This window comes from Vicugna pacos, chromosome 7 (assembly GCF_048564905.1).
Source record: "Vicugna pacos chromosome 7, VicPac4, whole genome shotgun sequence".
NCBI classification, from domain to species: Eukaryota; Metazoa; Chordata; class Mammalia; order Artiodactyla; family Camelidae; genus Vicugna; species Vicugna pacos.
In genome coordinates this window covers 52018189-52045670 of record NC_132993.1, presented here as the reverse complement: position 1 = coordinate 52045670, position 27482 = coordinate 52018189, and the positions used below count along the sequence as shown (strand labels likewise).

The following is a 27482-nucleotide window of genomic DNA, read 5'->3' as shown; positions in this document are numbered from 1 at the left end:
CAATTTGATACTAATTACCATTTACCTAAACAGTCCCTCTCTGAGCTGCTTGTTTTTAAGGAATTCAGCTTTATCTAAAGTACTAATGCTGCTTTCTAAGGTTAACAATTACGTGATTCAAAATGAAGTGTAATTCTATTTGAAAGTGCAAAATGAGAACTTTTTTGTTTTATACTTTAAAAAAAATTAACATAAGAACAAGGGTAGAGAAATGTGAGAAAGTATTTATATTTGACCTGAGAATAGCACAACCACCTCATGAAGAAAATCCCATAATAGTTCTGCTTGTGACTCTTGCGTTAAGCATCCCCTCTCTCATTCAGCACCTCTTTAGGACATAGTTAAATTTAAGGAAACTCTTTATTCAATCCACTTTGAATAACATTTATAAATTTCCTGTTGGTTTGATTTGGCTCTCTTACAACCTGAGTTTCCAAGGTAAAATCATTCAATTTGGAAGTCACCTACCTATTTCTACTGTGTACTAAAATACATTTGACTACTTTGTTGCATTTAACTAACATACTTTAATTAGTGATGCTTTAAAAAAATAGATTCCACATATGAATGATCTCACATGGTATTTTTCTTTCTCTTTCTACAGAAACAGACTCATAGACATAGAATACAAACTTGTGGTTGCCTAGGGGTGGGGGGTGGGAAGGGATAGACTGGGAGTTCAAAATTTGTAGATACTGACAGGCATATGTAGAATAGATAAACAAGATTATACTGTATAGCACAGGGAAATATATACAAGATCTGCGGTAGCTCACAGCAAAAAAAGTGTGACAATGAATATATGTATGTTCATGTATAACTGAAAAATTGTGCTCTACACTGGAATTTGACACACCACTATAAAATGACTATAACTCAATTAAAAAATGTATTAAAAAATAGATGCTTTACCTGTGCAGATAGAAATCAGTCAGGGTAAAGAAATAAAAGGGCTCCAAATTGGAAGACAGGAGGTAAAATTGTCATTACATGTAGATGACATAATATTATATATAGAAAACCCTAAAGGCTCCACACAAAAACTACAAGAGCTGATGAAAGAATTTGGTAATGTAGCAGGATACAAGATTAACATACAGAGATCAGCTGCATTTCTTTACACTAACAATGAAATATCAGAAAAAAGAAACCAAAGAAACAATCCCTTTTAAAATCGCATCTCCCCCAAAATAAAATACTTAGAAATAAATCTCACCAAGGAAGTGAAAGACTTGTATGTGGAGAACTACAATACACTGACTAAGGAAATTAAAGATGACTTAAAGAAATGGAAAGATAGCCCATGTTCTTGGATTAGAAGAATTAATATTGTTAAAATGGCCATACTACCCAAAGCAATCTACAGATTTAATGCAATTCCTATCAAATTACCCAGGACATATTTCACAGAACTAGAACAAATCATAATAAAATTTATATGGCACCACAAAAGACTCAGAACTGCCAAAGCAACACTGAAGAAAAAGAACAAAGCTGGAAGAATAACCCTCTCAGATTTCAGACAATACTACAGAGCTACAGTAATCAAAGTAGCATGGTACTGGCACAAAACCAGACATATGGATCAATGGAGCAGAATAGAGAGCCTAGAAATAAACCCACAGACCTACAGTCAATTAATCTTCAACAAAGGAAGCAAGAATATACAATGGAGAAAAGACAGTCTCTTCAACAAGTGATGTTGGAAAAAATGGATAGCAGCGTGTAAATCAATGAAGTTAAAACACTCCCTCATATCACACACATAAATAAACTCAAAATGGCTTAAAGACTTAAATGTAAGACAAGACATGATCAACCTCCTAGAAGAAAACAGGCAAAACATTCTCTGACATAAATCTTAGCAATGTTCTCCTAAGGCAGACTACCCAGGCAATAGAAATAAAAGCAAAAATTAACAAATGGGACCTAATCAAACATATAAGCTTTTGCACAGCAAAGGAAACCATAATCAAAACAAAATTACAACTTACGGAATTGGTGAAAATACTTGCAATCGATGCAACTAACAAAGGTTTAATTTCCAGAATATATAAACAGCTCATAGAACTTAATAGCAAAATACAAACAACCCAATCCAAAAATGGGCAGAAGATCTAAACAAGCAATTCTACAATGAAGACATATAAATGGCCAATAGGCACATGAAAAAATGCTCAATATTGCTAATTATCCGAGAAATGCAAATCAAAACTACAATGAGGTATCACCTCCCACCAGTCAGAATGCCCATCATTCAAAAGTCCACAAACAATAAATGCCGGAGAGGGTGTGGAGAAAAGGGAGCCCTCCTACACTGCTGGTGAAAATGTAGTTTGGTGTCGTCATTATGGAAAACAGTATGAAGATTCCTCAAAAAACTTAAAATAGACTTACTGTATGATCCAGCAATCCCACTCCTGGGCATAAATCTGGAGAGAACTCTAATTTGGAAAGATACATGCACCCCAATGTTCATAGCAGCACTATATACAGTAGCCAAGACATGGAAACAACCTAAATTAAATGTTCATTGACAGATGACTGGATAAAGAAGCTGTGGTATTTTTATACATTGGAATACTATTCAGCCATAAAAAAGAATAAAATAATGGCATTTGTAGCAACATGGATGGACCTAGTGATAATCATTCTAAGTGAAGAAAGCAGAAAGAGAAAGAAAAATACCACATGATATCACTCATATGTGGAATCTAAAAGAAAAAGAAAGAAAAAAAAGAGGACATTAATGAACTCTTCTACAAAACAGAAACAGATTCGCAGACATAGTAAACAATCTTTTGGTCACTGGGGGAAAGGGGTTGGGAAGGGATAAATTTGGGAGTTTGAGCTTTGCAAGTGTTAGCCACTGTATATAAAAATAGGTTAAAAAAACAAACTTCTTCTGTATAGCACAGGGAACTACATTCAATATCTTATAATAATCTTTAATGAAAAAGAATATGAAAATGAATATATGTATGTATATGCATGACTAGGACATTGTGCTATACAACAGAAATTGATACATTGTAACTGACTCTTTCAATAAAAATAAACAAACAAAATAACACCTTATCTCTACTAATATGTCCATGGGAAAAGCACTTTTTTAATTGAGAAAGACTAAGTTTACTCATCTAAACAAAACCAACCATCACTAGTAACATAGATTACAACATCCACACACGCAAGCCAAAGGCCACCAACATCATATGAGCAAATTTCCAAAATAAAAGCTCATAAATTTCACTCACTGAAAACTACTAAAATGTTTTCTCTATGCTTCTTCCACACTGCAATATAACTTTATTACAAATGACATTTGGTCTGGCCTGATTCTATTCAAACACCTCTCAAAAAACAGTGAGAGTTGGTTGGCTCAGAGCTATAATGTATGTATTTGCTTTTTGTGCTCCTAAGATAGTCTGAAGGCAATCATTAACACTTTTCCTACATTTTCCTACTTGAATGTACACTCTCAACTCATAAATTCTTACGTGAATGTATCCAGTGATATCTTTGCTTACTGTGTAGTGTTAACATTGCTTTTTCTCCCACAAATCGCTAGCAGTTCAATCATCAATTAGTTACCAATCAATCTCTACTAAAAATGAATCCACTGATGAATAGTCTTGCTTCCCACATATTCAAAACTCTGCGGTTGTGGCAGCTTAATTGTGTAATGTATGGCTGCAGCCAAACAAGCCCAGATGGTTCACAGGACAGATGTGAGACTCCCTATACTTCACTTTCCCTTGCATTTGCTCTTTCCTAATGCCAAGATGAATACTTTATCCTCATTTTCTTTCTAAAATGTTAAACATCCTCTCTAGTAGGCTCTTCTGTTTGTTAGCTACCTCACTTGCAATTCTAAAATTCACACCAGGGACTATAAAGCACTAAGTCTTTTGAGAGGTTTTAAAAAGATGATAATTCTTTGTCATTAATTGCCACTGTCTGATTCTATTAAGTTTTCATACTTTCCCCCTGGAAAATCTAGTCTAATTCCTGGCATGTTCCCCACCCTTTCCCAGAAAAATGTTCTCCTCCCTATTCCTCAAGAGGCCTGGAAGAATCTCCCTAGTTGACCTTACATTTTTGAATATGCTTTCATTGTTTGCATTCCCACTTCCAAATTTCTATTATTTTTTTACATTCACATTCATTGTCATGTTGCATTTTATTTCAAATCTGTATTTATAATTCAGTAATTTAGTATCTCTGATTTTGCCTTTATTTTGATAACTGCCCCAATCCCTAGCTTATATATTATGTTTAGTTGTTAATTATTTTCAGATACACTTTGGCCTCTTCAAAACCATGGTTTTATTTTAGTGAACATTTGGATTGGGTAAAGCGAGCATTTATCCAAAAAATCTTTTAGCAAAATAATATTCCTTACCTTTTGCTTTCAGATATGCTTCAACTTTCAGAGCTATTCTTTTAACTATATTTGGCTTTGAGTGGTGTTTGAATTCTAATAATCTCTTTCTCCACTAGAGAAGGTTCCCATCCTTGATGACTCTTTCAGTAGCTGAAGAGTAAGAAAACTTGTCTTTCTGTCTAGAAGTACTGTTCATTGGACTTCCTAGCTGACTGAAATGTTCTAAGTCTGCACTGTTCAATACCAATAGCCACATATGGCTAGTGAGTATTTGAAATATGTTTACTGATACGGACGAAATGGTTTTTTAATTAAATTAATTTTATTTGATTAAATTTAAATAGCCATATGTGGCTAGTGGCTACCATACTACACAGCATACGATACTATTACTATTATTGATGATAAATACAGACGTACAAATGGCCATTTCTAGTAAATCTGTAAATTTTTTGGAGCAACCACCTAACACTGCCCTCCATGTGCAGAAAAGTTTAAAATTTAGAAAACAGAGTCTTGCCTCTCAGAACTTTTCAACCTAGTAACAAGAATATTCTATTGGTAGTTCTCAGTCTTGGCTATACATTAGAATCTCTTGAGAGCTTTTAAAAAAAAAAATCAAGTTCAGATGAAATAAATGCAATTTGTTTCAAAGTAATTGGGACAAGGTAAGGGAGGAGTAGGAAGATACAAATAAGATCTGCCATGTGTTGATAAATATTGAACATAATGGGTACCTGAGCATTCATTATACTATTATCTCTATTAATTCCAAAATGTTTCATTATAAAAATTTTAAAATTCCAGCTCTACTCTAGGTTCACTTAATCTATGAGGCATTAAAATTGTTTAAGAGTACTCAAATCATTCCAATGTAACATCAGTTTGAAAGCTACTGGACTGAATAAAGCATTTTGTGCTACCAGGTTAATAAAAAGGACCAGAGTCATGGAAAATCTGAAAGTTATTTTTCTTTATGAGTTGAAGGAATTGTTAAAATAGAATTAGTATCAAAGTCATGGATAACAGATTTTTTTAAAAAAAAAACTGTCAAAATGTTTTGCTGACTAAACATTTGCTGTCAAATGTTTAGGTGACTAAGCTCAGAACCACAAGTGAGACGATTGTTTTTAGCTTGCCCACCCCTCACTAGCATTGCTTTTTCCTTACTAGCCAGGTCACCTCATGTATTGTCCATTGTCAGTCTTAGATCAACATTCTCTAACCACATATCATTGCCTGAAGTTGGTTAACCAGATATAGTCAAAGCAGAATGATACAGACTGAGGCATCAAGAATTGAATCAGCATGACTGTATCAAGGTACTCAGAAAAGGGAGTTTTCATTTCTTTTTTAAATTCAGCCTACTTGAAACATTTAAAAATGATCTTCTTTTTCAAATCACCAACTATTTGTGCCACTATCCAACACACAATGCAGACTGATCAATACTCCATATTTTCCCCAATTGCCTGATAATTTCAAGCTTAATTTAATTTTGGCTTTGTTAGACATATGTTTTAAATAATATGATTACTTGGCTGTACGTAATGTGCAAAAGCTCAAAAATGCATGGCATAACTACACAGAATGTCTATAGAATCTCACATCTCACCCCAAAATAATGGAATGAGGCTTTCCTATACATTAGTTAACAGGAAATTGGATTTAAAAATCACTAAATTCCTGAAAATACAGGCATCTTACCTTTTCAAATGTAGATGACTTTTGCTGACTTAGAATACAGTTTTTAATAAATGTGGATTTACTTTTGTCCCGATTAATTCACATATGGTAAATATATGATGTAATCAAAGGTATTTCACTTTAGAAAGCATCCATAAAAATTATTTGGAAACAAACACAATAATTACTTAAACTGAATATTCATTAAACTTCCTTATGAATTGCCCAACAATTTTCTGAATTTGTCCAACTACTAGAATCCTGGATTTGAGAGTCTCAGAAATCCTGATACAGACAATTCATTCAACATTAGTGAAGCATTTTCTATGCCACAAATGGGATTTACCAAGCTTTCTGTGCACCTATCCCAATGCTGAATACCACACTAAAAGGAAAAGAAGACATTGACTCTTTCTTTGGGGATGCATATAATTTAAATAAAGATTGAAACATGAAATAGGAACAGCAAAGAGAACCACAAGGCAAAATTTAATTGTGTTGTTATGCAGTATATAGACATTAATGTGGTAAGGGAAATGTAATAATTATCTTAGGGTGGTACTGACCTGAGAAGGTGTCAAAGCTATTATTCTAATGAAAGTAATAAATATATATTGGAAAAATATATTACAGGCTATGGAATTAAAAGTACAAAATAAATCTGGCAGGCAGCATAGAGCTAAATACACACATACCTGCACACACAGACAAGTGCAAAAGAACTCATGAAATCTGAAAAAGATTAGTGGACTTTATCGATACCAATTCCTGGGGCAGGGGAGGGAAATAGCTCAGTGGTGCAGTGCATGCTTAGCTTGCAGGATGTCCTGGGTTCAATCCATTAAAAATGAAAGTCCTGGTTATGTTACTGTATTACAGTATTAACACTAGGGAAAATTAAGTAAAGGGTATCAGGATCTCTCTGTATTATTTCTCACAACTGTATGTGATTTTACAATTTTCTCAGAGTAAAAAACTTTTTAAAAAGAGAGAGACATAAATGAGTTTATTGAAGAAATACTGGTTAAAATAAAAGCAAAATCAATATCAACAAAAGTGACCCAGATGGTCAACAAAGCCTTTAATGATTGAGTTGTGAGGTTATAGATGGAATTCCATTAATATATAACTGTAAATTCTTATCAAAAGAAATTAGATTGTAAGTCATATGTAGCATGTCTTGACAAATAGAAGATGCAAAAAGTCTTGTGGGAAAATTCTTGAATGCAGCTATGATTATATATATATTTAGGTACACACATTAGGAAGTATCAGAACACAGTTTTAAGGTAAAATTTAGCACTGTGTTCCAAACACTAAATAAAGAGATCATTTTGCCAGAAAAGAACTGCTCTAAATATATCCATCAGATTATATATATATATAAAATACGAGATTATGTTGTATATTATATTTAATTATTTGTAATATATAATATATATTAGATGTATATAATATTAAACAAAATTTAATTGCACACAAGAAGCAGTACAAGTAAAATCTAGTAGTACATCATTGATGGACATTAGCCTCTCCATGTGTCATATGCATCAAAGTCTATAACTAAACAATCATATTGTAAGCGTGGAATAATTTCAGTTTACTGCAGAATTCCAAGAAGGGGAATGACAAAACCAAAATATTAAATATTGAATATAAGATTCCATCAGAGAAAAGTGAACTGAGGTAAAGATTATTCAGAAGGGAGAGCTACATCACAAGTCCTGGGGACAAAACTAAATTAAGTGCAAGAGACATCAAAGTAAGAATAGGAAAAAAATATAGAATGATGCGCAATAGAATGGATTTGGGCCAAACTATGTAGGAAAAAGAAGCATGACTGAGTTTTAAGTCTAGTGGAAAAGGAGAAATCAACAACTGAGACCACTGATGTGAAGGGATTCTGAAGGCAAATTAAAATTAACTTTGTAAAAGAGGAATTATATTTTACTATTTTGGAAATGGAGTTATGTTTAGACAAAAAAAAATTGCAAGAACCAACCATGTATTTGATGTTTAATTTTGTGTTTTGAGCGTCTAGTAAAAACTACGGATCTGAAAATACTACGGGAGGTCAGTGTTAAGAGTGTCCAGAAGTTACACGGTTCATTGTACTGCGGAAGAGCAGATGGGCTTGGTGTTTACAGATTGTGGGGAAGATGGTGGAACAGGAGGATAAACAAGGAAGACTCGTTTGATTAGAAAAGGCAAAAAAAAGGCCAATCGTGAACATTTTTTAGTATCTTCTGGGCAAAAAGATTGCATTCAATTAAAAATTAAGTTCAATACTTATTTACAAATGAAGTTAAAGTTAATGACTTGAGACAAGGGAAAGTCGCTTGGTATCTTCTTACAGCTATTTATTACTCTGAATAAAAGACAAATATATCACAGGTAACGCCCAACTCAACAAAATGTACTAGTATTACATAAAACATTTAAAAATAGGCAACAGATACTTCAATTCACAAATGACTACCCAAAATATAATTCCATTTACATAAACATCTATTACATATAGATATAACATAACAAAGTCCATCTGCACATTACCAGATATTAAACTATAAAATGCGATGGTTTATTGTAGGAGGTATCAAAAATATTTAGGCACAATGGTAACCTACAGCAAGAACCACATAACCAGAAAATTAAAGCTAATAAAGACTAACAGTGTTCATATCCATAAAACAAGAATGAAAAATGACTGAAGTAACCTTAAATTCAGATTCAGAGAGAGGTAGTTTACACTCAGGCAAAGTATTTTGTCAAACTCCATTTTATTCACTCAAAGGCAGTAGCCAACATTTTAAATGATGCTGAAATTTATTTTTACTGGGAGAACTAAAAACTTAAGGTTTCAAAATGTTATGAGATTTTCCTTTTAAGGGCATTAGGCAGAAGTCAGGATATGGAAGTTCAGCTGCCACTACTTGGCTGAACGGACAGACATTACTTAACTTCTCTGGGTACATTCTTTCATCTAGAAAATACATTCACTGAACTGGGTGATGCCTTGGGTCTCTTCTCGTCTTGATAATTCTGATTCTAACGATCTGCTGAAACATTACAGGTTACAAATCACTAAGAAAACTGACAGATCAAGCCTATGCTAAAACCCGAGAGAAACGAAATAGTTGATGCAATTGGCCCTTTCTTGTCACTGCTGTGTAGTCCTAATCACTTAATGTTTTGTTTTCCTTCCTGCATCTCTCTCCCTAATACCTCCTAGCTCTCACATTGTCTAGCAGAGCAATCTCTAGTCCTTTGAAATTCTCATTGTAGGGATTAAACTGCTGTCAACCTAAGAAAGAGCTTCGAAAGAGCTCTCAATATTTAGAATTACAATACAGTACTTGATTCTACTGTTTATTCAAAAGCAACTGCCACAGATCATTACATATAATAATTAAAAATTTCTCTGAAATATATTTCTGAATTCCCCACGTTAAACTGTGGACATAGGAGAGGTGAGTAAGTGGAATAGAATGAAAGTAGCCAATCACCCAGGACTTGGAACTTGAGTGAATTTTGTTCTCTGTTGCCTCAACCTAAGCATTAATTCTCAAGAATTTATTAAATATAAACAAATAACTATTTTCTTTGAAAAAGAACTTATCACCATCATAAAACTGTTGTGCATTTTATGTGGGATATAATACATTTTCAATTTTTTCTGTGGTATTTGCATATTTGCCACTCATGAGGGTCTCCAAATGGAACCCCCAAAATAACCAAGGGCTATAATCTGTAAATTTGCCTTGCAATGAACTTTATAATGCAGCAGAAAAATGTCATGTCTGTCCTTTGAGTTAACAGCAGCAACAGAGAACTGAAATTTCAAGGTCATATTTAAAATGTTTTCATTTAAGTTCTGTTCTCTCTTGACTAAATAACCCTCTGTACATTCCTCTTAAAAACAGGTGCTTGATGGAGAAGTGGTAAGAGACACCTGAGAAAGGTTAGGAGAAGCCCAAGCAAAAGAGGCAATGAAATGGGAATCTTAGGAGTGATTAAGTGAAAGCAATTTGAGTCTCTTACACAACTTGGTCTAGAAGTCACCCTACATGTCAGGAAAATGATCCGCAACTTACAATTCTAGGGACTGTTGCAGGTTATTTTAAACAGCAATCTTTCAGGCAAGTAACATGTTCTACAGCAATGTTAGTAGCAAAATATGAATAAGCAGGCAAATAAGACAGATTGTTTTCAGATGGTGTAGACCCACAACATAACAGCACTTACACTGATAGATGATAAAAGGAGCAGTGAATACTTACTGAGCCACACATTGTTCTAAGTACTTTATGTTTACCGACTCACTTTAATTTTTAGGAAATTACAGTATACAGAGAAGTTAAACCTCATTAGTAAGAGACAGAAGGATCCACTATGTTCTCCCAGATCAGCTCTGGATATTTCTCTTCTGTGGCCTGCATTCCTTTAGGTTGACTTCTATGGCTTTTATCCACCAAGAACCATGTGATCTGCCTCTGTCTTCTGATTACATTTGGCCAATGGGATGCAACAGAAGGAGACTGGAAGGCATGAAGACAGACTACTGGATGGTATCTGAGAGCAGCTGCAATCCTCCCCAGGAGGTCCCAACTTTGCTCGAAGGCTTCTGTCCTGCTGCTCTCACTGGATTCTGGATTTTTGTAAAAGCCCCCTCAGGTTTAGAGGCGCTAATCTCTTCCAATTTGGGGTAGACCCTGAGTGATTTCCCATTTCTTGTTGCTTTCCTACGTACTGTCTACCATCAAATAGTCAACATCAACCTCTCTTTAGTGATCCCTTTGACCATGCCACCTTTTTCCTTGTCTGATAGGATGACTAAGAAATAAGATTAAATCCTTTGTGATTTATCAACTATTGGCAAAAAAGTGCAACAATAAAAAAAGTGTTGCTATTTCTTTTAATTTACCCAAACATTTGAGTATCCAAGAAATAAGTCTGGTGAAGCTCCACTTCTAGGAACAAAGAATAGTTCTGGAAGAAATGGCATCTATAATTCTCTGAATTTTGAAGGCAGACATTCAGAAGACAATAATCCTGAAGCCGGAGGCGGCAGCAGCAGGACCCAAATTTGGAGGCCTAGCCTCCAGGTTTCCTGTCATTTCAGCTTTCTTACTCGTTTACATCTAGATGCTGTCTAGTTTAATGTATCCAGGCCCTCTTATACTTCAAATGAGAGGGAAAAAATCCAAAGTAAACATAGCCTGTAGGGGAGATTTTCCTTGTTAAAGGCACTAAACATACTGAAAACTCATTTTACTTTTGAAAAATATTAAGTAAGAGAGATATCACTTAATTCTATCTACCCAGTTGGGAGTAAAGTTCTCTTTAGAGGGTTCTCAAAATGTGAAACTCATTGGTGAGAGTACTGGCATCCTACAAGATCTAAGTGACATTTTATCAATTTAGCTACCACTAAGTTTTTGAGGGCACAGTTCTAATTTTCCTGAACTACATGTTTTAACTATCAAAATAAAATCAATCACTTGTGAAATTTACTTGGTACTCATTGTTTATTTGATAAGAGTCACTACCAATTTTACGCTTTTCCTTCCCAACTAATAAGAAGTTGCCTCAGTTTAGTTCGCTAGTTTTTCAGGAGGCTAAGAATGGTTATCCAAAACCTTTCTGTGCAGTCCAGACAGTTGTAAGAAGCTGCCTCTACAGACACTGAATACATTTCACCACTACACTTGCAAATAACTCTCATTTGCAAAAGTAAGTTTTTATTTGGGTGTCATTTCTGGCAAAGCTTTAAGGCCATATTTTCAAAGAGCAAAATTCCCGGCATTTAAAATTCTACTGGCATCTACCAACCCAAGCTGGACCCTCCTCGAGGTTTCCACAGAGCTGAGAGGGAGATGACTTCATCTTAATTATTTTCTTGCCCACAGTCATGCAAGATAACTGAGAATTTTTTTGATAGCTTTATGAAAATCTCTTGAAGTGTATGCAAAATAATGAGCTAGAGGAAGAGAAAAATAAAAGAAAACAAAAACTGCAGGGAGTTGGCAGACTGGACTTTATGACTATCATTGATTACCAACTTCAGCCTGTTGGACTCTCCACACAGCTGTATATGCTTTAAACCTAATATTTTATTTTGTAACTGGAACATTTAACATTATATTATGGTCTTTAATACGGTCAGATGATCTGTTATCAAGAAATTAAATTTGAAAAGATAAAGTCCTGCTGGACCTGCCTGTGGTCCAGTCACTCCCAGGTTCCACTTTATTGCTCTGGAATATGTTTACAACCCTTCCCCAAACCCAAACATCCCACAGCTTTCATCCAGTCAGGCCAGGCACTCCCACCTAGCACTCACAATTTATCACCACTGAGGCTACACATGGGGAAAAAAATTAAATTTGAAATTCTATCTATTAGTGTGTCTCTATCTTTATATAAATAGATTATTTTAAAGTGTGCTTTAAGTACAGCTGCCATAACCTAGTTAATTAAGCACCCTCCCATTTTTATATCATTAATCTTTCAACTAAAATAAAGTAGAAAATAAAAACTATAAAAATAAACACCTTATATTCATAATCTCAACCAGTATAGCTTATCCAAGCTTCAAGAAACATACACATAACATCTTAAAAAGAAAGCTTATGAAAACAAACAATAGGATATTTAAATACACTTGCAATATTCTAATCAAATTGATTCTATGAAATTTTGAAGAGCAACAAACTTCTGAATTTAAATCTTTAAACAAAACCTTAACGTTTTCACTACTACGCATTATTACGCAGTAAACTTATGCTATACTTGCAGTAAAAGTAAAAACTCCAAGGATGTAAGAATTAAGTCACCAAAATACACAAGTATTTTAGAATGATTAAACTTTAATGGAAATGATAATTTTGAAAACTAGAACAGCAATAATATCATATAAGTTAAAGATTTTATTAATTTTAAATCTGTATAGCATAGAGAGGCAAAGTGATTATTTTTGAAAGAATTTTCCTCAAACCCTTTCTAAAAATGTATACATATTAATACCGATTTTACTTGATTTTTCTTGTGTGTATGCACATGGAAGAGATCAAATAGCATATCATAAAATAATTTCAGAGCCCTATGAAAATCAGTATGCCAATACACAGTACCAAATTTACAGATAGTTAATGTATAAATTCAGAAATATTATATTGCTGTGGAAATGTGACATTATAAAAGAAGGATCTATGAATAAGGGGACAATTTTAATTGTATATTTAAAATTCCAAATATAGAGGAAAATTAATAGCTGACACATTCAATCACATATGAACGTATTTTTTAATTTTCAGTTAATTTAGAAAGAAATATTTCAAAAGGTTTTAAATAGAAACATTTACTCTGAAATATGAAAACATCTGAAATTTATACAAGTGTGTTTCTTGATTATTTTGTATCATAAAATGCTAAACGTTTTTTTAAAGGGAAAATAAATTCCTTACAATTTTATAACGTAAGTGGAAAATCATTAGAGAAAAGGGCACCTGATTTAAATTAATTCTGCATCAACACAGGTAATGCAAACTGAAGGATGAGACCTAAAATGACCTTTACCATTGTTAAGTTTTACTCCATAAGAGCAATAGAATATCCTGCAAAGTTTTATCCAGTTGGATTTTGAACCTCACTAATAACTATCATTTAGCAACAGTGTAGAGAATGAGAGAGTGTTGCAACTAATTCTTCTTTATTGTGTTACTCCATCTCTCCTTGGGGGTTTTAGTTTGATACAGCTATTTCAAGAAATAATCATAAAAATATCATAACAAAAATAGGAAAAAAAGTTTGTATTTGATTTTCTTTACAACCTTTACAAAAAGCTTATTATTGATAACTAAACCATATTACTGACTAAAACACTTAACAGAAACAAGCTGTGACAATGAAATGTGTTTTGCTGTTTAAGTATGTTAAATAGGAAATACATCATATCTAAAATAATTCCTAATTTGTGGACTTCAGTCCTTGTGTTTTATCTTCTTTTTATTGTAACCATTGGAATCAGTCACCAATACAATAACTCAAGGAATGTAATTTACCTGGCCACTCAATAATTAATCTTTCTTATTTTTTGATTACAGTCAAGGGGGAAAAATTCTACTCCTGATAGTCTTACTTCATGTGCTAATATATTTTCCACACAAAAATTTTTATCATTAAAAAAAGAGGTAAAAATACAAAAAAATTGAGAAATAAATCATCTGCAACTATCAGTTCAAGAAATATTAAGGAATTCCTGTGTGTATTTTATTTTATAATATTTTGTCACTTATCATTTATCACTCATTAATGTTTGTGATAATTACAGCAATGCTTGGGGGAAAAACATGCTCTGATATTTTAAAAATAAATTACTGAAGTGAACACAGCCTAAAACTAAAATATATTATTGAATCAGACTGGTTTTTCTCATTTGAAATGAAAATCTAAAAAAGCCCTCACATTTTTGTTTTGTTTCTGACTGCCATTTTTCATACAGTAAATTAATAAAACTGCCCCCATATATGTATTTTAACATAGTAAATGAATCAAAATGGCACCATTACCAGGCCAAATACATGTAATAGATTTACATGTGGTGATTTTTAAAAACATGATTCAGCTATTAATTCACCCAGTTATTTCTAAAAAAAAAAAAAAAGTTAATTTTTCTACTAAATATAAAATTAGTCTCCCAAATTTTGTGAATCTAAGAGAAGGGGTTGCCCCTTTTGCTATTTTACTTTTGTTTAAAATTAATTTCTTAGACTTTTTACATCTTATAATAAATACTGTAAGTTATTATAAACTATAACACTGTGATGAAGGGTCTAGGTTTCCAAACACAGAGGAAAAACAAGGTAATGTTTAAAATATTTTTTTAGTTTATTAGTGGGGATCAGCTTACAGTGCGCCAACATAATGGTTTCCATTGATAATTACCTTAAACAAAAATTAAAATTTAAAATATTTGGTACAGGGTTTCAAACCCAAATGAAAGTTTTAGCACTGCCATGTCTTGCATTTAATATTTTTCTTTTTCAAATCAACTATAAATAAAGATATTTACAGAGAACTAGAAACTCTTCCAATATTTATTTGCTTTCTTCTTTCCATCCATTGCTGACTTTCACCAATAAAGCACCTTAATTCTAAAGGAACTGCTGCTCTTGACTTTTGAGTGTAATCATTTGAGAACACTCATATAGGTCAACAGTACTTAAAAATCTTTGTATGTTAGGTCATCATTTAAAAACGTTCACACCTAAAATTAATCTACCACTCCAAGTAAAAGACTGAAAATGGTACTTTTTTTATTCCACAGATTTGAGTCATTTAATTTGCTCAATATTCTCCTATAATTATCCAGATCCAATAGACTGTATTTTAAATTCTAAACCAAGTGCTGAAAAGCCATGATCCAGTAACACAGAGATGAATAATAAAGTACTTCTTTTCTTTCAGAAAACATGAAGATTGAAATATCTAGAAAAAAGTGTAATATAATACTAGACTTAGAGTGGGGAAGATATTACTCTGTATTTAATTTCCAGCTTATTAACGTAATACTTGCTTGCCATTCTGCAGACCCAGGCATATAGACAGACATTATCTGACAACAGATACTTCATGATCTTGTAGCTATAATATTTACAATTTTACAAGAATATAATGTGATTCAAAATCTTGTAAAATCCACATTGCCAAATCACTCCCTTTCTTTTGTATATAATTTTGAATATATGCTTATATTCATCCCATTAATTAAATAGGAAATACTTACATACTTATACTGTATATTACCTGCATAAAAACTAAAGTTAGATTCATTAATCTATTTGTCTATACTAACTGAAAGTAGGCAGTTTATACCTATTACTACACTGCTTGGCAAACAATCAAAGGTAACCGAAGCCAAGTAATTCACACTATTTATAGACCTTTTTTTCAGAATCACCTGTTTTGTATAGATTGTTTTAAGTGCAGTTGTAAAGTTTTGATATTTAAGAGCTCCTTTGAAGGTGTGGCAGATGTTGGCTTTGCTAATAATGCTGGAAAGCATAGCAGGTTCCAAGTTGGAAATATATTTAACACATATAAAAAAAATAGTGTGATTTTCTATTAAACTTTGTTGTTTCTGATTGTCAATAAACTACAGTGGAAGTGTCAAGTCCATAAATATTTGTTTCTATATCCTTAAGCTGCGTGTGTTCATGTGTGTTTGGGAAGGGGAATGCATGTAAATGCACACTGGAATTTGTTACATATTGTAGTTTCAGCATCATTACCATGGATAAAATTTTGGGTTGTTTTCAGTATTTTCCAGAGCTTAAAATTCCATCATAATTTCACACAGTGGTACATACATATACATATACATACAATCTGGGTATGAGATACAAGGATAGAGAATTTTGGTTCTGACTGTGACTTGGATTCATGTACTACATTTACTCTCAACTAGAAATACAAGAAATACATAGTAATTATAAACTGCATAACAAAATATGAATGGTCTCTACAATGTATGACGTGGGTTTCGTCTAATACAATTTTAAAATTTTTAAAGTTTAGAAATTAATTTATTTTTTGAAAATATTGTAACATTAAAACTCTGCTATAAGTAATGGTTAATATATGAGTTAACAATATATCAGAATTATGGTGATTTTCTTCATTGCTTTAGTTTCTGCTGGATCAAGATGCCCTTATAATATTATCAAATGAAGTAGCTGTGAACATAAATTATGGAAGGCCAAATGTAACATCATCACAGGAAAAAGATACCTTGAATTTAAATCTATCCTAAAATCTAACAAATATAAATTAACCAAAATACTGAATTTGGCAAATTAAAATTTATTTTCAAATAATATACTTATATTTAATCAGAAACTATTGTGATATTTCCTTTTAGATAGTCAAAAGTTCTTTCAAAATATCCCATCAAAGAAAATGTTCATTCTATCTCCCCAGTGATTCCACCCTTGGTGATGACTAATTGTATTTCCCAGTCAAGATGTAATCTGTTAATACATTATGTAGTTGAAGAAAACTATTGTTTGTTTTCCCATCACTTTAATTATCATCTTCAACAAGTAAAAATAAACTTATTTTGTTGTATGGTTATTTCCCACCAAAGGAGGGTGGCACTATTAACATAAGGAATTTTCTAAGAAAGTTGTTATTAAAATAATTGAAGGGAACCAGTTCTGAGATCCCATTTTCTCATTTCTCCTTAACCAAAGTAATGTGCCTATACGAAAATTCAATTTGCCCTCCGAAACTTGGGTGTATTGATTCAGTTGAGGAAGAATAAGGAACAATCCATGACATAGGTTTCACATCGCCGAAAGTAAAATGAACAGTAAGTTTCTAGTAATTGCAAAAGTGCTGCTGACCAACCTGAACACAGATCTTATTCCAGAAAAGTTACACTGATATCAAATGCTGATTCTATAAAATGACCACTGCATTCTAAAACTGATTTTTTTTCCTAATGAAGATGGAAACTTTCTTGCTATGATTAACTTCGTAACACTCTGAAAGAGAGTTTTACTTACAGCTAGTAAAAACCATTAAAAATGAGTGATACTGCTAACTTCCTTGGATATAAACTAATTTGTGATGGGGCATCAGAAGTTCACCACTGACCTTGGAAAGTAAAAGTTAGATTTTAAGTTTGTGATAGGAGGATCCATCCTATACTACTGCTGGCGAATAACTGACACCATTGCTGCAAAAGAACATGAAATAGGCGGCTCAATCAATGTCATTCATGTGGGATCTTACCTAAAGCATTTTAAAGGATAAACATTTTCCAATCTTTCAAACTAATATCTAGAATTATCTTCCAGGACTGTTAAACCAATTCTACAAAGGAAGAAAATAATGTAAATATTAAACAAACGACAGCTCTTTCAAAAAGATGGAACACAGGTTCCGCTATTGCTACAGAAGAAAACTCACAACCTCCTTAATTGTAAAGCATCTTTTAACAATTTCATAAGGATACACATAGGTAAGGGCTTTGAGGAGTTCCCTGCAAAACTTTAGTTTCTCTGGATTGCTAAAATTTAGTTGGCAGCCTGCGCTAAATTTCAAGCATCCGCGTTCAGCAAGCTTCCCTTTTTGCGTGGCGGCTCGTTTACCCACGGAGATAAGCGCCTTCTGCGCGCACCCTCGAGTACCAGCGATACCCGGGTTGTTTGTTTCCCACTTGTTTCTGATAATACTCAAATGGAGGATAATTTTACTTTCCACTTTCGAAACTTAAATTCTCTCTTTAGATTAGCATCACATGAATGCACTACTATTAAGAATCGTCTTTCTTCAAGGGTTTGAGCATATATCTAGTTACAATTCTCTGACATTCCTTAAAATCCTCTGAAATCCTGGATTTGTCTTCTTCCCCAAGAAAGGGAAATTTTTACCATTTGGAATAAAGTCCTATTTAAAGAAGTCTGAAATCAGAATTTAAAAAAAAAAACCTAAAACTTTTTCTCATATGCTCTGCCAAGTTCCATTGCAAGTTCCAAATATTGTGCAATAATTTGGAAATCCAGTTAACGATGGGAAAAATCGAGCCACTGAGTCGGGAACTTGCAAAGGAAAAGTCAAGGAACGGCACCCGCACGCCCGCCCAGCGGACGCTGCATCCCAGGGTGCACTCTCCTCCCCATCGCTCAGATGGAAAGTCACGCTTCTCAATCGATTTCACATACTTGTCACTTGCCCTTTTTTCTCAACCCTCTGGTAAACTAGTTTGAATCTTGGAGAGCATAGCGCAGTTGGCTGCAGTGTTGCCCTCGGAGAAACACGTGCCCCCAAATTACAGGACCAAAGCAGCCTTGCCGAATTTGGCGGCGGGGAGCCAGAGAGGAAAAGGCCATACCATGTTCCCTGCTGCCTCACTCTAATGCGAGTATCTTCCCTGTCATCTCTCCGCCCCCTTTCGCCGAGGGTGCCCGGCGCGCCCTTACCTGAGCTATCGCTTTTCCTCTTGCTGCCACTTCTCTTCTCCGCCTCCGCGGGTGACAGCGCCTGGCGGCCGTAGTCCCCTGGCGGGCACGCGGCCCCGGTCGGGGTGCTGGAGCCCAAGCTGGAAGAGTTGGAACACAGGACCGGCGGGCTGCTTCCCAGCTCCGGGGGCCCTCCCGAGTCTGGCTGGAGGCAGAGGCTGTGCCGAGCCGCACTCGGGGGGGAGGACATCTGCGGAAGGTGCCAGTTGGTTTGCAGAGCTTGGTGCTGCTGCTGCTGGTGGTGGTGGTGGTGATGGTGGTGGTGGTGATGGTGCCCCCTGTGATGCTGGCTGGCAAACATGCCCTCCTCGTTCGGGTATCCCGCGATTATGCAAGACGAGGAAGAAGTGGAGAGCTCGGGGTAGGACATATGGTCAGATCTTCCATGGAGGGCGAGAGAGGATTGGGAGAACGGGTGCAAGCCTTGCGCGGTGGCGTGAGGGCTGCGCAGGCAGCCAAAGAGCGGGTGTTCCATAGCATGCAAGTCTCGGGCTCCAGGCAGAAGACCACGACGGTTCCAAACGCCACCACACTCTGTCACTTTTCACTGGAAACCGTGTGGCTTTTCCCCCTCCCAAATCAATAGTCGCCCGCGTTTCTGCAGAGCTCGGATAATCCCGGTCCTGAACCCTAGCGGCCAGTCTCCTTTACATATAAACCACTCGGACCTGGAGGAGCTTCCCTCCGAACTACTCAGATGTCAAGAGTGGAGAGGTTGAAGCCAAAAGAAGGTGGTCCCAAAGAACTGCTTTCAGGGGGAAACGGCTCTGAGAGGTTATAAATAGAGTGTAATGTGAGCTGGGGGCTGGCTTAGGAGCCCAGTGCTGACCACATGCAAACTCCCTCCAAAACTCCCGCTCAGTCCGCGCCATGCGCTCCCAGTTCCATTTCCTATCGCTTGCTGGACGCGCGCAGAGTGTCCACGCCCGCCCACCCCTGCCCGCCGCCAAGACTGCAAGCGGCGCGCCCGGCGCCTGAGCCCGAGCCCCGGCCGGCAGCCGCTCCCCTTCCCGCTGGGCCGGTTCAGGAGCGGCCCCGATAGTCCCAACCCCGCACCCAGTGTCCTACCTGCCCACTTCTCTCAGGAAAGGTCTCTCGTCAGTGTCAGTGCCACCTGGGCACTGTCACCTGCAGGAAATCTAGGAGTGTGCCTAGTTCTGGAGGGGCAGGAAGGAAGCAGTAAGATTGAGGAAAAAGCGCCTGTTTGGAGCGCACTAATTCAAGTTTTTCAAACTTCACATCACTCGTGCCTTGGGCACAGTGGCGCTCCTGGCTTTTTACAGCCGGTGTCTGTGGGTGGGTTGTTACTGGGCTCGGACGCCAGATCTGAGGTTGCAGGGAAGTGCCCTGCGGGCAAGAAAAGGCCATTCTCCGTGCCGTGCAGCAAGGAGCGAGACCTGGTCGGGTGGAAGAAAGCACGGAGCGGTGACAGTTCCTGATGTCCAGACCTCGGCATCCTCACCTGCGGTGCCAGGTGGGGTCTCTACCCCGCTGTCCGCAAACGTCCTTCCCTCCGCTTTCCTAGTCTCACTCCATTTCCTAGCCACTTGTCCACCAAGAAGAACTTTCCCTGGGTCGGGAATATTTCGAAGCGATTTCGTCCCGGTCACATGAGATGTGCATATTGCATGCACATTTCCAGTCTTTCCTCTCAGGAGCCAGCCCATGTCTCCTCGTTTCCCTTCAGAAATCCACCCTCTCTTTTGCTCAAAATTAAACCAGCAAATCGCACCCCTTCCCCCAACCCCGCCATGGTTCCGTTTTCTGAGAAACAACACTTGGGTATCCCTCAAAGTTTACTAAGCCTGGTGCCTCGGGTCTCCTCGGTTACAATCTTAAATTCTAGAAAATGAGTAAGAAAACTTGCCACCAGTGAATTAATGCGAGCGACGGCTGGGCTTTGATACTGCCACATGGTTGAGGGGCGACACTGTCTGCTGGGGGCCAAGTCGTTTACACAAGGCAAGCACACCGGCTGCCAGTAATGAGGTGCAGGAACAGTTCAGCCCTGCCTGGGACATGTCACATCAGGAGAATATCGGCGCTCACCTATCCTGCCTGGGACCCCAAATGTGCCACCAGCATTGTCACCCTATTATTTTCATTGTCTCAGGTGTCCAGAGGACGGGGAGCAGGTCTTTGAAGTTGTTAATGGGATTAATGGGGACAGCAAAGTGGGCCAGTCATCTGGTTTGAATTAGGAAAAAAAAAGTATTGATTAATCTTTGAGAAGTGTCACCAAGGCAGAACCTTTTCCCTAACCCAGTCCCTCAGGTTCCAATTTGACCATCTCCCTTTTCTCTTAAGTGGTCTTGTAGAATAGTGGCTTCGCAATAAACCTCTACCTCCGTGTGAAAGTTCGAACTGTTTTCCATTGCTCAGAGGTGGGATGGGGTGGGGGTGATCAGGAATTCTGAGATTTGTAAGTGCTGCTTTCTTTAACGGAAATTGAGCCCTATTTTAAGGGAAATTAGTTTTGCAGACTTCGTTTAAAAAAAAAAAGGCTAAAACTTTTGTTCACCAGCTGCTCAACTTTTCAGTCTGGGTCTGAGCTGGAACCTGCTGCAAGCGTTTGACGGTAAGGCTTTTCTTTGCCGATATGTTTTGGGAATCTAATACTGTTTTAGACTTCGAAAGGGGGTGTTCTTCACGTTGCACGTTTCTAAGGGTTTTAAGCACTCGAAGGATGGCGTCCAGGACTTAGATCTTAAGAATGTTTCTTCCTGCCACTCCCCACTCCCTTGGCTCTTTAAGGATGAAAAAAAAGGAGGGGATATATTCTTCTAATATCGTCGGAATAGTTTTTGAATTTTCATTGTGTTTATGGTTTCAATATGTGCTCTGATATTAAAAGTTGAAGTACAAAGAGCAACACTAAACTTCACAAACTTGGGTAGCTCCTCTATGGATTCTGGGTGAAAGCATTAAACACTTTATCCAAAGAAAAATTTAGGCAGCCACCTCCATGAACAGTCACCAGAAATATTTACATAATGTAATACTGTCTACTAAAGATATTGAGGAAAATGTCAGACAAGATTAATTAGATACACTTGATTTGCACACATCAGTAAAAAAACATCCATAAAGGTCCTTCGATTTGCATTACAGCGGTTTAGAGGGAGCAACACAATTGAGAAATGAATGGAGCTGAATTTAACCATTGTGTTGCAGGTAACCAGCAACTAGCAAACACACAGAAGTTCTCATCTCCAGGAGCTGCCACTTCTCCTTGAACCTGCCTGGTGATTGTGCTGGCTTTTTTCTCACTCATTGTGTTAGATGTTAACAACATGTCCAGAAATTTCTCTACTACCTGCCTCAGTCAGTCAGCTGAGTGTGGGGCCAGAAATCTTGCGAAAGAAAAATTAGAAAAGGTTAAAAAAGAAAGGAGTCTCTTTTAAAGGCACACAATGAAACAAAGCTAGCAGGAAAGGTCTTTTTAAATGAAGACCCCAAACATACAACAGTATACATGATGAAGTCCAGATTTTGAATAGAAAGCATTATATAAGGAAATTGTTACTTGGAAAAAAAAGTGTGATTCAAAGAAAAAAAAAGTAGAAAAGAAGGTCTTGATGCATTCTAGAATTAAATATGGTTCATTTTCTGAGAATTTCTAAATATATATTACATTTTTTTCAAAATTTTCACTTCTTAGAGTATCGGGAATAATATAAAGTATTTATTTTTGAGGCCATAGAGAATTTTTTAAAAATGCAACGATAACAGGAAAAATCCCTAGCATTCCTATAATAGCTACATCAGTGTCTACATCTATAAAACTCAATGCTGAAAGATACCTTTTTACCTCTAATGGCTAATTATATCATGGAGAATAGTAAAAACTACAAAATTTATTATAGAATTTCTATAGCATTCATTTAAAACTATATATAGCATATTTATCCTATATTGACAATATGCTTGAACCTCTCTGAAAAAATGTTTAATTAATAACATTTTATGCAAGATTTTGATATCAAGCAGCACATTATAACAAGAGGTTGAATGTATGAAAAATGTAAACTGCTCACCTTTAGTTGGAAATATGATCAAAACTATTTTAAACATGCACTAAGCTCTTCACATTTGATAAATGTGTTTATCTATTATTCCTTCTGCTTAATGAAGTGATATTCAATAATAAAGGCAGAGGTATTTTAAAGAATCTTTTATTTTAAGGGGAATAGAACTTAAGCAATCTGAAAATTTTATGTTTAAATTTTAAGAATCATGATGATTCTTTTAAGAGCTGCCATTCTTCTGAATGTCTGTGCCAAGAAGTATGAGGGGAATAAAAATACTTCAAATTAAATATGATCTTTAGTTACAGATATTATAAAGTTCTATTTCGCATTTTACCTGCTAGATAAAATTGCCTTGGTAACATACAGTCATGATATATGAATTGAAGTATGGAAAATTAAGTTGAAACTGGGATTTGTCTCTGAAAGTTTTGTTGAGAATATAAATATTATTTCTGCTATATCTCTCCAAGAAATAACAGTTATGTCCTTTAGTTAGTTCTTCTGAAATAAAGAATTTTGAAAATATATTAAAATATGCTAAACAGCCAATGGTAATTTATGTGATTTATGATGCACTCCATTTTTAAAAATTTAAGAATTGCCTTTCTCCAGGAATTACGCACCACAAAATTTAAGAGAGAATTTTCTACTGCACGTTATTTAGTGATTCTATATATTTTACTGATTTTTAAAATAAGTCACTTATTTTTACCTAACAACAATCGGTTCTTTCACCGTAAAGTGTGTTCTGTTTCTACATATACTATAAGAAATAAATACTTATTCATTATTTCTGAAAAGGATAAAATAATATTCAACATGTTTCATTTTTCTAATTTTTATCTCTTCCTACATTTAGATTTATGATTTATTCCAGAAATTGGTGGTTTTCTTCAAGTCCCATGTATCAGATAATATGCAGAAAACTAGCACAAAATATAGATTATGACTGATAATATTAAATTTATAAGGTTTAATTAAAAATTCAAAATAAATGCAATTTTGCAGAATTCCAATTGGTTTCCACAGGTATTTTATGAAATTTTAATTATCTTTTTTTTGTCTGTGTGGGGAGTGTTAAAATTAGGAAGGAACCGACCACCTCTCAAATTTCAAAAACTTCTAACTGAACTTCCTTTTGTCCACCTGTTTTAAATCCAGAATTATTCCACAGAGTTACCTTAAAATGCTGCATATGAGGAATAATTACATTCCACTGCTACATTTTCATTTGCATTCAACTTGCATGTTATCTTTATTGATAACGTATGCATTTTAAATTTTTATAGTTGAAAACTGCCTCCTTTACATATTTAACTATAAGATGCAGAGGCACACTAATGCAAGACAGTTACATAATGAAATGCTATATCATATGTTATATATTCTATACCATCAAACTCATAAACATTAAATTTCTATCTACCATTTAAGGGAAAATAAAATCATTTATTTCTACCATGTCATAAAAAGCAATGCTATACTTTTAAGTGGACTGAATTTAGAACAAGTAATAAATCTTGGAGAATAAAAATTCAGTTGAAACTAAAGAGGGGAATTGTAGGTAAAAACCTTAGCTTTTTGTTTTAAGTTTTCCAACTTGACGAGTTTAACATGACTACTGTAATTATGGCACTATGGTAGGTTATTCTTATGTGTTTTTATTTTTCATGCTTCATCAATTTGTAACATGTTTTATTCTTAAAGTGCCTCTTTCATTGTGAGCCCGGGTTTATGACTTGTATCACTAAAAACTTCTAGTGTTTTAGTTGTACTGGTATAGCTCCCCTAAAATATTTACTTGCATACTCCAATTTTACATAGTTCAGACTCAGCAAAGAAATACCGGTTGCCTTTGATGTCAACATTTTTGTTTACTGGAATAAAGGGAAAACTTTATGCTTACCAAACAAAATGTAAAGTTAAGGTCAAATACAAGATACCTTGTAACAAAATACTTTTAAAAATTTCATATTAATACTTCAATTCAGCTCAGATTTGTAAAGATTTTGGGAAATGACATGGAGTATTTTTATACCAGGTAATGGACATATGAAAATGGTTCAAAACAGAACGAGAATGACTAAATGACAACTATCTGCTTATGTCTTAGTTGACTTTAGAAATTAGAAAGATGATAGAAGGACAGAATAGGTCAAGGGAAAGCCAGAGGGAAGCATTTAGCAGGAAAGAGGCAGAAAAGTAAGATAAGCTTAAATATATGGAAAATGATTCTGTATTTGTACCTCATAAACCATGTACGCTTATAATGACGGTAAAAAGATTCCAGGTACATGTTTTAGTTTAATTGGAATTTTAAAAATAAGTAATCAGAAAGGTTTATGCTTAAACATATATATATGGCATTTATATTTTTGATAAAAGTAATAGTAACAAAATACTGTTTTGAGAAACAGTTTCAAGCAGTCACACATGCATAATGTGAAACTTAGGTAGCAATGTGGTCAACGCCTAGAAATGTGCAAGCTACTGTATGTCTGAGGTTCAGAATAATCATTGCTTTCTGGGCTTACAAATCTGTAACCTGAAAGTCATTGTAGTCAATTGTTTTTCAAAATTTTCTTTATTTTTAAAGGATGATTTTTATTAAGTTGGGGTAAACAGTATATGGGAAGGGAATAAGCTGATATAGAACACTTTTCAGTGGCTGAAAGAAAAAAAAAGTATTGGGCTAAATGTATTCTAGAGCATTTCAAATTACTAGGGAATCTCAGCAGAATAAAACACTAACCAGAACTCAGAAGGAATATTAGCTCTAAGCCCACGGGCCCACAATAAGGCAATTCCTCATACCATCAGCTAACAGTTGTTTTTTACCAACTAGGAGACCTGTGGTCAAAGTAAAGCTTTCTTTGTACTACATGAGTGTATAAGTACTAACTGAAACCTCTTCAACACAGAGTGGCTACAAAAGATTATTTCAATCTACTTGGCAAGTTCATTTTGCTTGACCCTTGCCTTATAACCTCAGAATTGTAGGTACCACCTTGGTCTAATTCCATGCTTCCAAGGGCTAATTCTTGAGGGCATAAGTAACTAATGGACAGGAAAACAGAGCCATGAGTAAAAATGTCAAAACAATCTTGGAACGATCTATGATAAAATACAGTAAACTACTGATCTTGAAGTGAGCTGCATGAGTAGTGGGGAACTCGGCAGTTCCTTCCTCTAACCTGCAGTATCTGTAGCGATCTACAGTGGCATTTCTGCAAATAACTCATTTAAGATGACTACATGTGTTGGTTACAGTAGGTTAACGTTTCTATGAAGACATACTCAGAGTCAATTTAAATAAATGTGATGTATTATCAACTACAATAAACCTCCACTTATTGCAAATGACTTTAAGAATATTTCCCTGATATAATAAATATAGAAAAATAAAAATAGCTCAATTATGACTTTCTAGGATAACTGTTACATTTTTTTTTCCCAAAGCAGTTACCATCTGTGGGCCAGTAGTCCCTGTCAACTGCTTTTGAGATGCTTGGATTCCTCCAAGTTTTGTACTTAGTCACCTCTTATTTCCTGCATTATGCAGTTAACGATGTGATTTGATCAGAGTAGAAAGCCAAGCCCCTTTGGATTATTAAGATCAGATTTTCCAAAGTACATGGTCTACTATCAACTGACAAGACCCTGCCAAGTCAAATGTCTCAGGCCCAGGTGGCATCACTTGGAATTGTTCTTCCAGGTCCAAAGATAAGCACACAATTATGAAACTCCACAAAAATCTCCACTGTTGCATGTGTAGTGACAAAGCCTAATGGGTATCTTTTAAAAAGATATAAAGAAGCCAGAGAAGCTTGTAAATGTAATATGCTGTAAATCTGAGGTTATTGAATTAGCTGTTAGTATTCCTCTTTCCATAATTATATTCGAGATTTGCCAATCTATTTGTACTTCTGTTATGCAGAAACTGTTTTTCTTAAATAGTTAGCAGGTGTTAAATCATTATCATATGGCATTTGTGACCAAGTATAACCTAGTCACGGCTTAAACAAAAAAGATTAGGTTCCTTGCACTGTACTAGCAATTCCAGTGATCAAATATGGCTAATCCTCAACTTCAAGTTAACAAGTCTCATGTCAGTCTTTTTCTGAACAGCATCATTGCCAATCCAGTTTCTCAAGTCAGAAACAGGAACTCACCCTCCACAAGCCCCTCCATTCTCACCGTCCATATGCAATCAATCTTCAGGTAGAGTAGTTTCAAGTATACCTCTTTAATATTCATTAACTTCATCTTTCTCTCCATCACTAATGCCATTGCTTTATTGGGAAGGAGATTACTTGGATTACACAGGACTCCCCATTGTAATCCACTTGCCTA

General features: G+C 35.4%; 1 protein-coding gene across 1 annotated transcript in view; it reads right to left on the bottom strand.

The window, feature by feature from the left end:
• The window catches only part of MEOX2 (mesenchyme homeobox 2), a 65853-nt gene extending 45848 nt beyond the window's left edge, over positions 1 to 20005 (bottom strand). Inside the window, exon 1 of the mRNA XM_006214775.4 lies at positions 19060 to 20005. Within this exon, the coding sequence (XP_006214837.1) occupies positions 19060 to 19573 (514 nt within the window). The 5' untranslated portion in view covers positions 19574 to 20005. The remainder of the gene's footprint in view (positions 1 to 19059) is intronic.
• Between the last annotated feature and the right edge of the window lie 7477 nt (positions 20006 to 27482).